The sequence below is a fragment of the Vombatus ursinus genome, unplaced genomic scaffold (genome assembly GCF_900497805.2).
Source record: "Vombatus ursinus unplaced genomic scaffold, bare-nosed wombat genome assembly UNPS02014779.1, whole genome shotgun sequence".
NCBI lineage: Eukaryota > Metazoa > Chordata > Mammalia > Diprotodontia > Vombatidae > Vombatus > Vombatus ursinus.
Genome location: NW_020954557.1, coordinates 14583633 through 14600876, shown reverse-complemented (window position 1 = coordinate 14600876; position 17244 = coordinate 14583633). Strand labels below are relative to the sequence as shown.

At 34.2% G+C, this 17244-nt stretch overlaps 1 protein-coding gene across 1 annotated transcript in view; it reads right to left on the bottom strand.

Annotated features, from left to right (window-relative positions):
• The window catches only part of DNAH7 (dynein axonemal heavy chain 7), a 265553-nt gene that overhangs the window by 245645 nt on the left and 2664 nt on the right, over window positions 1–17244 (bottom strand). The window contains exons 3-5 of the mRNA XM_027866000.1: window positions 16004–16184; window positions 14375–14450; window positions 10624–10749 (exon numbers count right to left, since the gene is read on the bottom strand). Of these exons, the coding sequence (XP_027721801.1) occupies window positions 10624–10749; window positions 14375–14450; window positions 16004–16184 (383 nt within the window). The remainder of the gene's footprint in view (window positions 1–10623; window positions 10750–14374; window positions 14451–16003; window positions 16185–17244) is intronic.

Here is a 17244-nt window from a genome sequence, read left to right as displayed (position 1 = left end):
AAGTGGTATTTCTGGGTCAAAGGACATGCACAATTTCATAGCCCTTTGGGCATAGTTCCAAATTGCAGAGCCCAACTTTAACATAAGGTTCAAAGTCATGAGATATACTGGAAAAATGAGCAAACAACAACAACATATGGACTTGACCATAAAAGGCTACTATGGTGGCAGGGAAGACCAAAACAACAGAAGAAGAAAACAACGTGAAAGCAGCTTTAAGTACACCCTATAAGAAAAATGCTAATTGGGGGGCAGCTAGGTGGTGCAATGGATAGAGCACCGGCCCTGAAGTCAGGAGGACCTGAATTCAAATCCGGCCTCAGACCAAACACTTGACACTTACTAGCTGTGTGACCCTGGGCAAGTCACTTAACCCCAATTGCCTAAACACAAGAAAAAAACAAAAAAATGCTAATTGGACCCAAGCCTAAGAAGAATTCCTGAAAGAATTCAAGAGAGAAGAGTGGTAGAAGAAAAACTGGGAAAAGAAATGAGAGTGACACAAGAAAATTATGAAAAGAGAATTAACAGCTTGGTAAAAGAGGTACAAAAATACTAAAGCTAAATAGATTTCATTAAAAGAGATATGCAAGCAAACTACATTATGTTAAAAGGTACTATAGATCATGAAGTAAAGTCAATACTAAACATATATACACCAAATGTTATAGCATCCAAGTTTATAAAGAAAAATATAAATGAAATACAAGTCGAAATAGACAGGAAAACCATAATAGTGAGGGACTTCAACTTTCCCTATCAGAACTAGATAAATCTAACCAAAAACAAATAAGAAAAAAGTCAAGAAGGTAAATAGAATCTTGGATAAGCTTAAATGACAGACTTCTTGAGAGCACTGAATGGGAATAGAAACAAATATGCTTTTTTTTATTAAATAATTTATTTATTTTTAGTTTTCAACATTCACTTCCATAAGATTTTGAGTTTTAAATTTTCTTCCCCTTCCTCTTCTCCCCTCTCCCCAATATGGCATGCAATCTGATATAGGTTCTACTTACACATTCATATTAAGCATATTTTCACATTAGTTACAAGTAAAAAAGAATTAAAACTAATAGGAGGAACCACAAGAAAGAAAAAACAAAACAAAACAATAAAAGAAAAGGAGAGCAAATAGTATGCTTCCATTTGCAATGTATACACTTTTTTCTCAGCTGTATACTCCACCTCTATAAAAACTGACCATATATTTATATTTGGGCATAAAAACTTTATAGTCAAATGTAGAAAAGCAGAAATATTAAATGCATCCTTTACAGATTATAACATAATAAAAATTACATTTAATAAAAGACCATGGAAACAGACTAAAATTAATTGAAAACTAAACAATCTAATCTTAAAAATTACAGAATCACAGAAACAATAAATTTATAAAAGAATAATAATATTGAGACAACATATCATAACTTAAGGGATCATTCAAAAGCAGTAATCAGAGGAAAATTTATATTTTAAATGTTTATATCAATAAAATAAAGAGCAGATGAATTGTGTGTGCAACTAAAAAAAACTAGAAGAACAACAAATTAGAAATCTCCAATTAAACATCAAATTGGAAATCCTGAAAATCAAAGGAGAGATTAATAAAATTGTAATTAACAAAACCATTGAATTAATAAATAAAACTAGGGGCCAGTTTTATGAAAAAATAAAATAAAATAAACCATTTGTTAATATGAATTTTTAAAAAAGAAAACTAAATCATCAGTATCAAAAATGAAAAGGATGAATACACCACTAATAAAAAAGTAAAGCAATTATTAGTAGTCATTTGCCCAATTATATGCCAAAAATTTAATAATCTAAGTGAAAGGGAAGAATACTTAACAAAAGTATAAACTGCTCAGATTGACAAAAGAGGAAATTGAATATCTAAATAAACTTATTTTAGAAAAAAAATTAACAGGCCATAAATGAGCTTCCTAAGAAAAAAGCATCAGGACCAGATGGATTTACAAGTGAATTCTACCAACATTTAAAGATCAATTAATTCTAATATTAAATAAATTATTTGGAATAATAAACAAAGAAGTAGTCCTACCAAACTCCTTTTATGAAACAAATATGGTGCTGATACCTAAACTAAGAAGAGCAAAAACAGAGAAAGAAAATTATAGACTAATTTCCCTAATGAATATTGATGCAAAAATATTAAATAAAATACAAGCCAGACAACAACAGCAATATAATACAAAGATCAATAGATGTAGAAAAAGCTTTTGACAAAACGTAATAATCACTCCTATTTAAAAATACTTGAAAACATGGGTAAAAAATGGATTTTTCCGATTAAAATAAGAAGCATCTACCTAAAACCATCAGGAAGCATTCTGTGTTATGGGGATAAGCAAGAAGCCTTCCCAATAAGCTCAGGAGTAAAACAAGGATGCTCATTATCACCACTGTTATTCAATATTGCACTTGAAATGCTAGGAATAGCGATTAGAAGAAAACATATTGAAGGAATTAGAATGGACAATAAAAAAATAAAACTATCTCTTTTTGCAGATGATATACTGGGGAATCCTAGAGATTCAACTAAAAATTAGTTGAAATAATTTATAATTTTAGCAAAGTAGGATATAAAATAAACCCACACAAGTAACTGGCATTTCTACATATCACTAACAAAGCCCTACAAGAAGAGACAGAGATATTTCATTTAAAATAACCATATTCAATACAGAATACGTAGGAGTATACCTGCCAAGACAAATCCAGGAACTATATGAACATAATTATAAAACACTTTTTATACAAATAAAGTCAGATTTAAATAATTGGAGGAATATTGTTTATGGATGGGCCAAGCCAATATAATAAAAAATGACAATTCTACCTAAACTAATCTACTTATTCAGTGCCATCCCAATTAAAATACGAAAAATATTTTAATGAGCTAGAAAAAATAATAGCAAAATTCATTCAGAAAAACAAAAAGTCAAGAATATCAAAGAAATTAATGAAAAGAATGTAAAGGAAAGAGGTCAAGCAGTACCAGTTCTTAAACTGTACTATAAGGTGGCAATTATCAAAACTATCTGGTACTGGCTAAGAAAAAGAATAGTGGATCAGTGGAAAAGATTAAGTATACAATAGTTGTTTGTCCTTCGTTTTTGAAAGGGATCAATGACATCATAAAATCCTGCCTTACCATGAACTGGATTTAAGTGAAGCAGAGTTACACATAGCCTCACTCTCTCTTCCTCAGTCATCAAAGTCCAGTGGCAGGACAAAAGTAAAGATGACCGGAGATGGCCCAGGATGCAGGGATATGAACAGGCAGTTTTCAAAAGAAGAAATCAAAGCTATCTAAAGTTATATGAAAAAAAATGTTCTAAATCATTACTGATTAGAGAAATGCAAATTAAAACAACTCTGAGATATCACTTCATACCTATCAGAAATGACAGATGCTAGAAGGGATGAGGGAAATAGGTACACTAATGAACTGTTGAAGGAGTTGTAAACTGGTCCAACCATTCTGGAGAACAATTTGGAACTATGCCCAAAGGGCTCTAAAACTGTACATGCCCTTTGATCCGGCAATACCACTACTAGGTCTGTACTCCAAAAAGATAAAGATAAAAAGAAAAGGAAAAAGACCTATATGTACAAAAATATTTACAGTAGCTCTTTTTGTGGTGTCAAAGAATTGGAAATTGAGGGAATCTAGTGGTAGACAGGTAGATGGATAGTGGTCTTTGCTAGGGACTCTCCAATCAGATAAGTAGGCCTCATAGCTGAGGTATCTCCAAGATGAGAAAGTCAATTGATTGATATTGATTTGCTTTTTTAACAGTTATCCCTGTTGTTTCAGGGAATCAGCATATCCAGAGGAGACATCTTTTTGGAGGAAAGCATTTAATTTTCTCTTATGAATCAAATAACTGTTTAAGATCAATCAGTAGGGGCAGCTAGGTGGTGCAATGGATAGAGCTCCAGCCTTGGAGTCAGGAGGATCTGAGTTAAAATCCAGCCTCAGACACTTGACACTTACTAGCTGTGTGACCCTAGGCAAGTCACTTAACCCTGATTGCTTCACCAAAAAGCAAAAAAAAAAAAAGATCAGTAGAAGGATTATATATTCAGTCACTGAACTATGAAGATATGGTCTGCTATTTAAGATATGGTCCTTTGTGAAAGCCCACCATTCCCTCCTCATTTTCAAGGATATCTTCAATTCATACATACATCACTCTTACAAAGATTTTTATATTACATTACAAAGATTTTACATTAATGGCCTGTGAATCAGCTCACATGGCAAAATTTCCTATACTTACTCCATTTACCTTCTCACTTGTTGTCCAAACGATCTTGGATAAGTCATTTAACGTCTCTAGGTCTGTTTCCTTAATTGTAAAATGCAGGAGATGAACTAGATAGATAGCTGCTGAGGTACATGTTCCTGCTCTAAATCTACCTCTCCATGATCATATAGCTTTCTTCGTGGTAAACATATGATACATGCTTCAAATTTTGCTTTTCTGCTTCCCAAGAATCAGCTCCCCTTAGCTCCTGCTTTCCTTAACCTAAGTTTTGGCAAATTCCTTGTTCAAGGCAAAGGTTAGGAGGATTTCATTTCACAAAAGTGATAAAACCCATAGCAGTATTTAAGGCCTAGGTGTACTATTCCACCCATTGGGAATTAGTCTCCATGAAAGAAATCAGTGATGACAAATATATCTCTACTACCTCCAGAAATATTATGAAAACCCATCTGTCTCAGAGGGGTTTGGGCCAGCTCACTATTATGGAAATACCCTGAACCTTGTCATGAACATCTTGCAATCACGGCACATCTAAGAATGTAAAAAGGTGAGGCTCAGCATCTATTGTGTTGATTGAGGCTACCCGTTCATATAGCAGACTGATTTCCATCTCATTCTATGTATCTTGCAACAAACGCCATTGGTACTATAACTTGAATCACAGGATTTGAGAGTTAGAAGGGACATATCAGCTATCCTGAACCATCCATGAAAGGAGTCTCCTCTATAATATACCCAATAATTCATCATCCAGTCTCTGCCCAAAGACCTCTGAGGAGGTAGAATACACCATCTCCCAAGGCGGCCCATTCCAATTCTGAGCAGATCTGTCAGAAAGCTTTGTTTTGTTTGACGGTTAAAAGGGAGGAAATTAATAGCACAATATCCTGAAGGAATATGCAGAGTCAAAGAAAGAAAGTTTTGTTACTGTTTACCTTGTTTTGGAAAAAGGAGACCTATATATGGAGAGAAGATATTAGCAATACACAAGATTGGAGAATGACTAATGGAGCAAGGTCATGGCAGACACAGAAGTGGATGGCATAATGGCTATGGGTGAAAGGGTTAACTTTGGCAAGGGGAAGAACCACCTTTTCCTCAGAGATTAGAAGGAAGAAAAAATAAGTAAACACACTGAGAGTTTTAGAGGCAAGGATGAGGGGAAATGAGAAAGTTTCCTAGGGATTATCTAATTCTCAGTAAAGTAGGAAGTGAAGTCAATTAATTGACAAGCATTTATTACTCATCTACTATGTGCTAGGAACTGTGATAAGTAATGGGGAAACGGCCAAAAATTAACTAGACTCTGCCTTCAAGAAGCTTACATTGTATTGGGGAAGAAAATATGTACGTCTATTTGTTGCTGTTCAGTCATTCACTCACGTCCAGCTCTTCATGACTCTATGGAACATATGGTCCATGAGGTTTTCTTAGCAAAGATACTAGAGCGGTTTACCATTTTCTTCAACAATGCATTAAGGCAAAGAGAGGTTAAGTGACTTGCCCAGTGTCACATAGGTAATAAGTATCTGAGGCTGGATTTGAACTCAGATCTGCCTGACTCCAGGCCCAGAGCTCTATCCAGTGAGCCACCTACCTGCCTCCTACTTACAAAATATATACAAAGGTTATCTGTCTAGAGTAAGGTTCTAAATCAGAGAACTCTAAAAACACTCATTATTGATCAAAATATTTTTAGTGATATTCACCAACTTTAAAAAAAGACTATTTTAAGAACTTCTCATTTCTCTTTACAAAATATATAAGACAATTTGCTGTCTAACTTAATCAAGGTTACTTAAGGTATATCAATTTAGGAATATAAAATATTCTGAATTCTTTAATATTACCTGACAATTTGACAATCTATTAAGAGAAAGATACTACCAGATAAATTTTACTGGCTATTTAGTAATTCTTTCATTTAAATAAGACTGAAACTCTTGAGTCAGTAGTAAGATTAATTAGGTCATTCAAAAAAAAGATTAAAAAATTAAATGTCTTTTAGCTCAATTACTAAAATGTCAGTATTCTATTGGTCTGATGAACAGTCAAAAATTACTCTCTTTAGACAAAATGAAGATGTTGCTCAATTAAAATCCACTTTGGCATTTGGAATTTACATATCAGTTTAAGATTTACAAAATACTTTACCAAAATTGTTTCATATTACCCCCACTGGTCCTGTCTGTGGCTATAAGTTAGATCATAAATCTAAAAAAACCCATGAGAATTTAATTCATATTTTTCTTGTCTTTCTATTTTTCTTTGATTAATTTAAAAATGAATATTTAATGAATTTGTTTTAATACTGAAATGACTGCATTGAAAAAGTGATTCAATTCAACCTCTGAATTATTATCCTGGTGTTTGAAAAATTTGAATCTCCAGAAGTAGACAGAGCATCCTGATCAAGGAAAGCATTAGAAGTTCTAGGATAATATCCTCTGACAACAGACAATTTTCTTCATGGTCCCTAATGTCAGAATGGAAAAACGTCACATTTGAATAAGCTACTCAAATAAAGAAAAAGAATCTGTCTTAACCTGCTTTCTTACCAAAATCACTACATATGATTTGTTTCTTGAGATCTCTTAAGTTTCTCAGGGACATTTTTAGAAATAAATGCTTATATAAGAATCACCCCAATTCCGTCCATAATTCTGTACATTTGAGTTCTATGAAGCTTGGATAAGGTTCTACTACAAAATTAGAAAATACTAAACATAACTAGACATAAAAAACTTACCTTTTCAGCTTACTACAATGGCATACCAAAATTTTACAGAATTAATAAAATAATAATAGAAGACGTCATTTGTTATGTTCAAGTTTGGTACTCTAGGAGTTAAAATTTTGGTGCTCTTTATGCTTAGACTTGGTAAATGACTTGATTAATAATATTTACATAGTTACACTTTCCTTATTTTTCCAATTCCCTTCTGCCTAAGATGTTATAAAATTGAAAGACTTAAAACTGTTAGCTAACGTTCCAGTTTAATAGCCAATACTATTACTAAACGTATTTACTAACACTAATAGTATTCGCTATTTAAATGGAACATTAAAATTTAACCAGGATACTACACACAGAGTAAGAAAATCAAAGCACTGTCTATAGATGCTGTATGCACAGCTTTTTAAAAAATTTTAGAATCTCTTCTTTTAAAAAAACTCATGTCATTTACTTCAGTCCTAGTGCATAGTATCAGTGCGTGGGAAGGTCCGGGTTTGCTCTTCTCCATCAAGGGTCTTCGGTTCAGGTCCTGTTTTGTCTAAGAATTCTCCTATTTATCCAGAAAATCTTCACTGTACAAGAACTCTTCTGTACTTAGAAAGCATAGTCTAAGCATTCCTGTGTTTGACCAGGTATTCTTCTAGTACTGCCAGCTCACATAACCTACAGCAACCAGGTTAGCCCTGCTTGAACACAATTTTTCCACAATTCCACTACTAACTCTGCCCACTGCCTTCTCTATGGCTACATGGTTCCCTATCCTTGTGGTGCCATCTGGTTCCCTGAAGGGGCCACAGAGCTACATATGCTTCTCTTCAAGAAACCAGAATCTGTGCCAGTGAAAGTCCAGTCCTTATAAGCATAAATAGCATGCTCTGACTGATATAATGCCCTCCTAAAGATAAAGGAAACTAAAGTATTCATATGAACAATGAAAAAGAACTCATAACAACTAAAGAAGAACTAAAGGAAATTATCAGAAATTATTTTGTCTACATGCTAATGAAACTGAACACTGAGATGAAATAGGAAACATATAAACCATCCAGATTAACAAAAAAGGAAACAGACCATTTAAATAATCCAATATCAGAAAAAGAAGTTGAAAATCCCTAAATGAATTCCCAAAGGGGGGGGAAAAACTCCAAGATCAGATGGATTTACAAGTTAATTCTATCAAATACTCAAAGAACCATTAATTCCAACACAACATGAATTATTTGCAACAATAGAAGATAGCTTGCCAATTTCTAAGAATACAAGTAAGGACTTGATACTTAAAAGAGAGACCAAGCAGAAAAAGGGGGTGAGGTGGGAAGACCAATATTCTTAGTGAACACAGATGTAAAAACTTTAAATAAAATATCATAGTGTACAATATATGAGATTTTGTACTATGACTAGGTATGGATTAAAACAAGAATTCTGGGTTGATTCAACATAAGAAAGACTATAAATAATTATATAATTATATAAATTTATATTACATTTTATTTGTATTTTGATTCTATAATTTTTAGTTTTATAAATATAATTATATAAATAATTATATGAATGATTCATATTTTAATTATACAAAGTTTACATAATTATATAAACTTACATGAGTATATAATTATTTCTTTTTAATTATTTTAGTTATTTAAATATATTATTTAATTTTACATATTTTAATTATATAAGTAATAAAAATATATGATGATGTCAATAGATGCTGAAAAGGCTTTCAACAAAATTCAACAACCAATTTCAATTAAAAACTAGTAATTACAGGAATAAGTAAACTTTTCCTTAATACAATGAATAATATTTCCCTATATCCAAGAGTAAACACACATAATGGAGAAAAGTTAGAGGACTTTCTAATCAGGGGTAAAGGAAGGATGCCCATTATCAGCACTACCATGTAACAGTGCTAGAAATGCTATATATAGCAATAAGACAAAGAAAAGAAGTTGAGGGAATATTGATGGTGTACTTAGAGAACTTCAGACAGTCAATTGAAATTAAGTGAAATTATTAGCTTCAGCAAAGTTGTAGGACATATAAGAAATCCAAGTAAATCATCAGCATTCTTATAATTAACCAACAAAACTCAGTAGGAAGAGCTAGAAAGCGAAATTCCATTTAAAATAACTATAGAAGCTATAAAATATTTGGGAATGTATCTACCAAGATTCATCAAGGCATTATATGAATCCAACTATAAAATGTTGAGTATAAAATAGTATAAAATACTCTTTGCAGAAATAAAGAGCTAAAAAAATTGGAAAAACATTAATTGCTCATAGGTAGGTTAAGTCAATATAATAAAAAAGACAATATTACCTAAACTAATTTATTTATTCAGTGCTTTACCAATCAAATTCCACAAAGAAAATGTTATAGAGCTAGAAAAAAGAATAATGAAATTCAAATGGAAGAACAGAAGGTCAAGAAACTAAAAAGGAATAATTGAAAAGTGTGAAAAGGAAGGGGGTGTATCAGTACTTGACTTAATCCCCTATATGGACTTCAAAGTATCTATGACTGTTTCTTCTTCACTTATTCGGCAAAGAGGAGTTTTTTGAATGACTGCTGAGACAGAACTAAACATACATACAAAAGGCATTAACTAGTCATATCAGTCTTTTTTCTCCCTGGCTGTGTTCCAGTGAGGGGGCCAAATTGATGTGAGCCTTCAGGTAAGAGAGAGAGACTTCAAGCTTCTTCTCACCACCATGAAGCAGGTAAGCACATGATTCCCTGGACAAGTTTGTGTCTGGGACAGGGCTGACTTCTGCCGAGGTCTTTTTTTTTTTTTTTGAGGCAATTGGGGTTAAGAGACTTGCCCAGGGTCACACAGCTAGTAAGTGTCTGAGGCCAGATTTGAACTCAGTTCCTCTTTACTCCAGGGCTGGTGCTCCTATCCACTGTGCCACCTAGCTGCTCCACCATCCTATGTTCCTGTGTCTTCTTAAGGGCCTTGTGAGAGTTCAAATGTTTGGGAAAGCAGAGGTTCAGCAACATGAGTACATCCTAGAATTTGCAGTTGAGCCCACTAAGGAGCAACTTGTTTGATCGAGCTAATTCCAGGTCCTACAACAAGGGAGCAACTCATCTAGTGGAGATGCCACATTTGGAAGTGAACTTCATGAGATCAAGAGTTCGTGGCAACTACTTTAAATTTTACCCTACTCTCCCCAGGGACCAAGGGGAAGATGCCCCAGCTCAAGCAGATATGTTTTTCTTCTGTTCTTGCAAGATCTTCTCTGTAAATAATTCCTTTTATAAAAATTAGGGTACAGTTAACCTATGAGGCATCTTGCGATTCAGCACTATTGTACAGAAATGCTACTTTACCTTCTAAGACAATCAATTAGTGCATATTGTGATCAAGTTTTTAAATTTAAAAAATATTTATTAAGTTTCTCTGTGCCAAATACTGTGCTAGATGCAAGGAATAAAAAGCAAAGCTAAAAATGATACACTCTTTGCCCTCGAGTAATTTACTAAAAATTTAATAGGCTAATTTTAACAAAAAGATGATCAGTATTACTTTCATCAGAACATTATTTAACAATGTTAATAAAAGCAGGATTTACTTACTTAAAAGAAGTCTGCCACAGATCTAGAACAGCAAGCATTGTAGGGTTCATTGCATTTAAATTATCTCTAATAAAACTGCAAGCTGCAAAAAAAGACTTCCTCCAAGGTTTTGGCAGAATTTTCATCCTAAAGGCAAGGAGAAAACAACCCAAATCAAAATAAAACACTTTAAAAAAAATTCAATATTCTTTTCAGTAACAATGGCTTTATAACATTTTAAATACAATTCAATTTAAACATATATTAAACACCTACCATGTGCACAACTAGGTAGGAGCTGAAGAAGATGTACAGAAAAATAAAATACAACAGTGACTTCAAGGAGGTTAACATTTATTAGGAGAAATCATAAAGGCACACAAATAGCTATAATATAGAAGCAGAGCATAAATTCGTAAGAGAAGTACAAAGTGTTGAGGAGGGAATACTACTTCTAGGTAAAGTATATCACTAAAGGCTTAATTAAAGAATTTGCATCTGAGTTGGGGCTTAAAGGATGGGTAGGATCTCAGTAAGTAGAAATGACCAGAAGATTAAATGTGATGCTTTCCTTTTATGATAAAAATGGAAAATATATTGCTAAATTTTTTATAATTTTTAAAAAATGAGTATAAGGACATCTATATTTTGGCTATGATCATAGCATATACATGGCTGCCATACTCTGCAATGTAGTGAAGAGAATTATCAGTTGGGAAAAGCAGGGTAGCAACCACTTGGAGAAGACCACATTCTTTACGTACAGGAGAGGCCCTTGTGAAAACAAGTCGGCATGAACAAGGACAAAGCTTCACCTCTCAAATAAAATGTTCAACAACTGGCTGTTAAAACACTGTGTCCATAGAAAAAGAGGAATATGCAGGTACAGTCAGAAGTGTGGCAAGAGAATAAGTGGTGGTTGCACAGCTCAAAATAAGCCAAACCGGGCTAGTTGGCACTACCAGCATCAACTGGGAGGACTGCTCAGGGTTAGTGAACTGACTCTATCACTTATCGTGACTATCACACTTAAACGTGATACCTTTCTATACTCTGAACTGATCAGATTCCATCTAGAGAAAAGAAGAATTAGGGTGATGGCTGTCTTCAAGTACCTGAAGGACTCTCAAGTAGGAAAGGCATCAGACTTACTTGGCACTTAATAACTAGGAGCAATGGATGGAAGTTAGAGAGATGATTTTAGTTCAATGGAAAGGTAAATTTCCTAACAGCTAGAACTATCCAAGAGTAGAATGGAGTGCATCAGGGGGTAATACACTACTAATTTGAAGGAGTACCTTCAAACGAGGGCTAGATGGCTACTTGCTGGGGACACCATGGAGGGAATTCTTGGTCAGGTGTTGATTGGACTAGATGGATGGCCTCTGAGGTACCTTCTAATTCGGAGATTCTGTGATGTTATAGAAAAGCACTGAGCAGCTTGAGAAGACTACTTACAGGGCAGTATAAACCTGAAACCCGTAAGCTAGCAGTTTGGGTGAATGTTTTTGCTTCTATATGGCAGGCGTATTCACAGCAATCTCCCACGATGGCACCAGGAGGAGAGGGCTACAACTAAGAGGATTTGTCCCTGAGGCAGGAAGAGTTCAGAAGACCTTAAAAAGACTGACTCAATCATCTGGCTCTCTCTTTTCCTTCCTCCCTCCATTATGAGCCACCATTGTAGGGCAAGGGATTGATGTGTCATTCCAATGTGCCAAGTCTTTCTGGCACACATGGCCTACTGCAAAGGGCCAAGATACATGCGTGATTGGAAGGAGCCCAGCTCCAAGAACAGTATACGTGACATGCAATAGGAATAGGCTCGGGTCTGGGCATGCTCCATGGTGTGCACTCTAGCAGGAACTAATCAAGCTGGTGGGAAGGTTCCCTGATTAAATCATTACATCTTTATTTACATGAATCAATGTTACTCCCTTGGAACCTGTCCATTTAAGTTTTGGTGCCAACAGCAGTGCCTCATCTCTAATTTCACAGGATACCAAGTACATTGACCTAAGATCCTGTGTCTCTAGATGGAAGAAAATGGAGAGATGGTATCCATCAGTCAAATTCAGAGGAACAGTCACAGTTGATGTGATATGGCCGCAGGCCAGGCAGATGGGCTTCATGTCTTAGAGTACAACTCTAAGATAATTTCTATCTCTACTCTATTAGTATAGCATCTGGAGAAGAAGTAAGGATCTTGACACTTTTTGTTTAAAGTTATATATTTGTAATTAAAACTATAAAATTTGTGTTTATGTAATTAGATCAAACTTATTTTTCTATTAATCCTTTGACTCAATACTATAATGAATTACAAAAATCTAATAGAAAAGGTCAATCATCTATGCTACTCCATAAACATTTTCACAGATTTCCTATTTATTTCAGAGTACAATTCAAATTATTTCCTTTATTCTTATTTTTTTCATGGATACATTCTAGTCTGTCTTTGAAAATTCCTTGAAACTTTTTCTCCATTAACATGTATAAATTCTTTCTGTGTTAACATATCCTAACTTTGACATTCTTATTTGAAAATCCATTCCTTCATAATTCAGCTCCTATAACCTAAATCAATGGTCTCCAAACAGAAAACTTAGGGCACCTTGGGGACCATGGCATAACCCTCAAAATGACTGTGGCTTGACCCCAAGATGTGTTTGATTAAACAATAGGAGGGAAGATGTGTTAAATCTCACCTCATTTGGGTAGCACCCATGGGGCTTATCTCCACCTAACCTTTACCTCCCACAGCCCAACACTTTTCTGCAAACTCCCAACCTCCTTTCCCCACTTCTAATCCAGGATATCAGTTCTTTAAGACAGTTATAACCCAACTGATGTGGGCACCCATAGTAGCAGCAGTAGCTGCAGAGGTATCATTTCCCCCACCCCTACAAACATATTCACCAGTTTAAAAAATTACTGATATTGTTTCTCAATCGAAAGAATTCTAAGACCACTGATCCCTGTTCTCAGGGCTCTCTATTCCTCTTTATTCTTTCGTTATACCTAACTTAAAAATCATTTTATCCCTTTACTCTCTCACTAATAGATTTTTCAAATGACATTTAAATTTGGCTTTGGATCACTACTCATTCTTATTGATGCCAATCAAATTGCACATCTGGATCTCATCATCTTTTTAGATGTTCCTCAAATATGCCTTCCCTAACCTCATTCTGGCATTTTTTTAATCTTGGAAAACAATTTAGAGTATATTTTTATGAAAGAAAACTAACTAGATATAAATATAGATCTTGAGCTTGTTACTTAGAAAAATGAACCTGGTTCCAATTATGAATGCTATTTGAAGAATGCATTTCTAAAGGTTAGTTATTTTTATTAAGGAATGGGTCAAAGTTCATAACAACTGATTTATCTGAGAGGCAAAGCAATACAGCGGAAAGAGCACAGAAGTCCAGACAGCTGGGTTTGAATTCCATTTCTCAGTTATTACCTATGTAGCTGTGAGCAAGTCACTTTGACTTTTTGGGTCTCAGTTTTCAAATCTGTAAAATGAAGGAATTGAACAAGGTAGTACAATAAAGGTCCCTTCCTGATCCTACAATCATAATATGTTTCTTATAAATGCATATGAACATATATTCAAATGTTTCCTCTATACACTTCACATAACCTTATATGGGCAAGAGACATACTTTTACAGTGATAAAGAGAAATACTCTTAATATATAAACATATAGACATCCATATGTATTACTTTCTATATAATCTATGTTTATGAAGTATGTTTTCTTACTCTAAACGATGCGGTGGAAGCTCTTCTTTCTTTTTGTCTTCCTCTTTTTCCCTAGGGTCTCTTAAAACAAAGTCAACTGAAAAAAATACAAGACATTCTGGTAAATAACCTTGTACTTATACACATTGCATTTAAACACAAATATGAAAATGAAATGGTCTTTAAAAGCAAATGCTTAAGTTATTTTAAAGAATGGTCTACTGGTAAACAATGTAGTCTTTACAAGTCTATTGATAAAGATGTTATCTAGTCTATATATCTAGACAACAGTCTTTGTCTCAAGAGACAGATCCCTGTCTTTCATTTACTGATCTGTGACATCACTTATACTGTTGTTTTTATTGTCATTTAATATTTGATGTTTATATTTATCTCACCAACTAGTTGTGAGTTTGAACTCACAATGCTATATTTATCATTTAGAGTACCTAATATTTCGTAGGCTCATAATAGTTCATAACAGGTCTTCAAAAAAATGAAGGCTGGTTTGACAGTATAACAGTTTTTTTTTATAGTTTTCTTCAGTTACATCTCGTATTGTAATGCTCTCTTTATCACCAACAAAACTACCCACCAATAACACACAACATGTTTAACTTCTCACTTTTGTTTCTGCTTTCATGGTACTGATGAAGTCTGCTCAGGACTTAAATGAATCTAAGAGCAGTGTATGAAATACTGCACATGAACAGCAGATTCATAAATGCGTCCAGTAGATACCAACGTTAAGTTTAAGAAAGCTACTCTTTAATGAAGACATATTCAATCTTTTAACACTTCAAAGATTCACAGCTTCATCACTTCTTCCTCCATTCACATGGTGCACCCTCTCTGAACCCTTCACAGGGGAGGGCAACCTGCAGCCTTGAGGCCGCATGTGGCCTTCTAGGTCCTCAAGTGCAGCCCTTTGACTGAGTCCAAGTTTTACAGAAGAAATCCTGTCATTAAGGGGATTTGTTCGGTGAAATTTGGATTCAGTCAAAGGGCTGCACTTGAGGACCTAGAGGGCCGCATGTGGCCTCAAGGCCGCAGGTTCCCCAGCCCTGCCTTAGAAGATAATGGGTGTGTTTTTCAGAGAATAAGGTATGGTTCACAGATACACACACACACACACACACACACACATATATGCATATTATACATATACACATACACATATATACATGCACACATATGAAGGAATTGTGATTTTTCTCATTGCAAGGAACACTTGGAGCGGGAACAAATAGATTGACAGACCTGGAGTCCCACTTCAGACACTTACCTAGCTGTGTGATTGACCCTGGAAAATCGTTTCACCTCTCCAGGGCTCAGTTTCCTTATCTATAAAATGAGAAGGTTAGATTGTTGACCTCTGAGGTCCGTCCTCTCCAGTTCTAAATCTATGATGCTGTGACAATATGGTCTTTGGGAGTTGTTTGAAACACAGAGATGAAATGCTTTTCCCAGGGTCACAGAGATGTTAAGTGTCAAGGTGGGACTTTTATCCAGTTCTGACACCAAGGCCAGTACTCCATTCACTGCACTATCCTTTTAAAGTGCTCCACAAATTCTAGTTACTTTTTTTTTCTCAGTTGGTAATATAACAGTTGTAATAAAAACAATTTTAAAAAACAAAAAAAAAATTACCAATGGATTTCTTTACACTGAGAAGATAATCTTCTCTCATTTCATCCGACAGTATAAGTATTTTGTCAGTGAGTACTTTCAAGTGTTTGGGGACTAATTCCAAGACATGTTCTAGCCAAGAATCTTCCATTGGAGCTACGTGCTCTGTATCAATGCCATGGTGGATATAATAGTAGTACCGCTACAAGAGACAAGAGAGTCTAGATGAGTTTAGCACTATCTATCCTAAAAATCATAGGATCATTTTTACTAAGTAGATATCTTTAGTGAACAAAATAATTTTCAGAGAATAAGATGCAGTTCACAGATTTTTTAAATTCTGTAATTTCACCCTTAATTTACATAATCTTATGGATTTTTTTTCAAATCTAAAGTTTTATAGAAATCAAAACTCCTTGCCTTGGGCAATAACTATGCTGAAAAAAAAAACCAAGATGCAGGACTGGTATTTAATATAGCACAAGCTGAATTTAATGTAAAAAGTTGTATGAAAACTCTGTTGCATACTATCACTTCAGCATCCAAGTTCAGAAGTAAATTTCTTAAGTGTATTTTTCTTTATTTCATTAAATATTTCCCAATTACATGTTAAAATTTTTAACAATTTTTTAAATTTTGACTTGCAAATTCTCTCCCTCCCTCTAGCCTTTCCCTCCTCCTTGAGAAGTCAAGCAATTTGATTTCAATTATACATGTGAAGTCATGCAAAACACATTTCCACATTAGTCATGTTGCCAAAGAAAACTCAAACACTGAAAATAAAGTTTTAAAAAAAAAAACATGCTTCAATCTGTATTCAGAATTCATCAGTTCTCTCTCTCTCTCTGGCAATGAATTGCATTTTCCCTTTGGAATTGTCTTGGATCACTGTCTTGATCAGAGTACCTAAGTCTTTCTTTTTTAAATTTTTTTCTCTTTAATATTTTATTTTTTTCTAGTTACATAAAAACAATTCTTAACCTTTGCTGTTTTTACAATTTGGAGTTCCAAATTCACAACTGATAATTGTACAATATTGCTGTTACTGTGTACAATATAGAGTAGATAAGTCTTTTCACAGTTGGTCATCCTTACAATATTGCTGCTACTGTGTACAATGTGCTCCTGGTTCTGCTCACTTCACTTTGTATAAGTTCATATATGTCTTCCCAGGTTTTTGGGAAAATATCCTGCTTGTCATTAGAATACAATAGAATTCTATTCTATAGAATACAATAGAATTCTATTCTATAGAATACAAT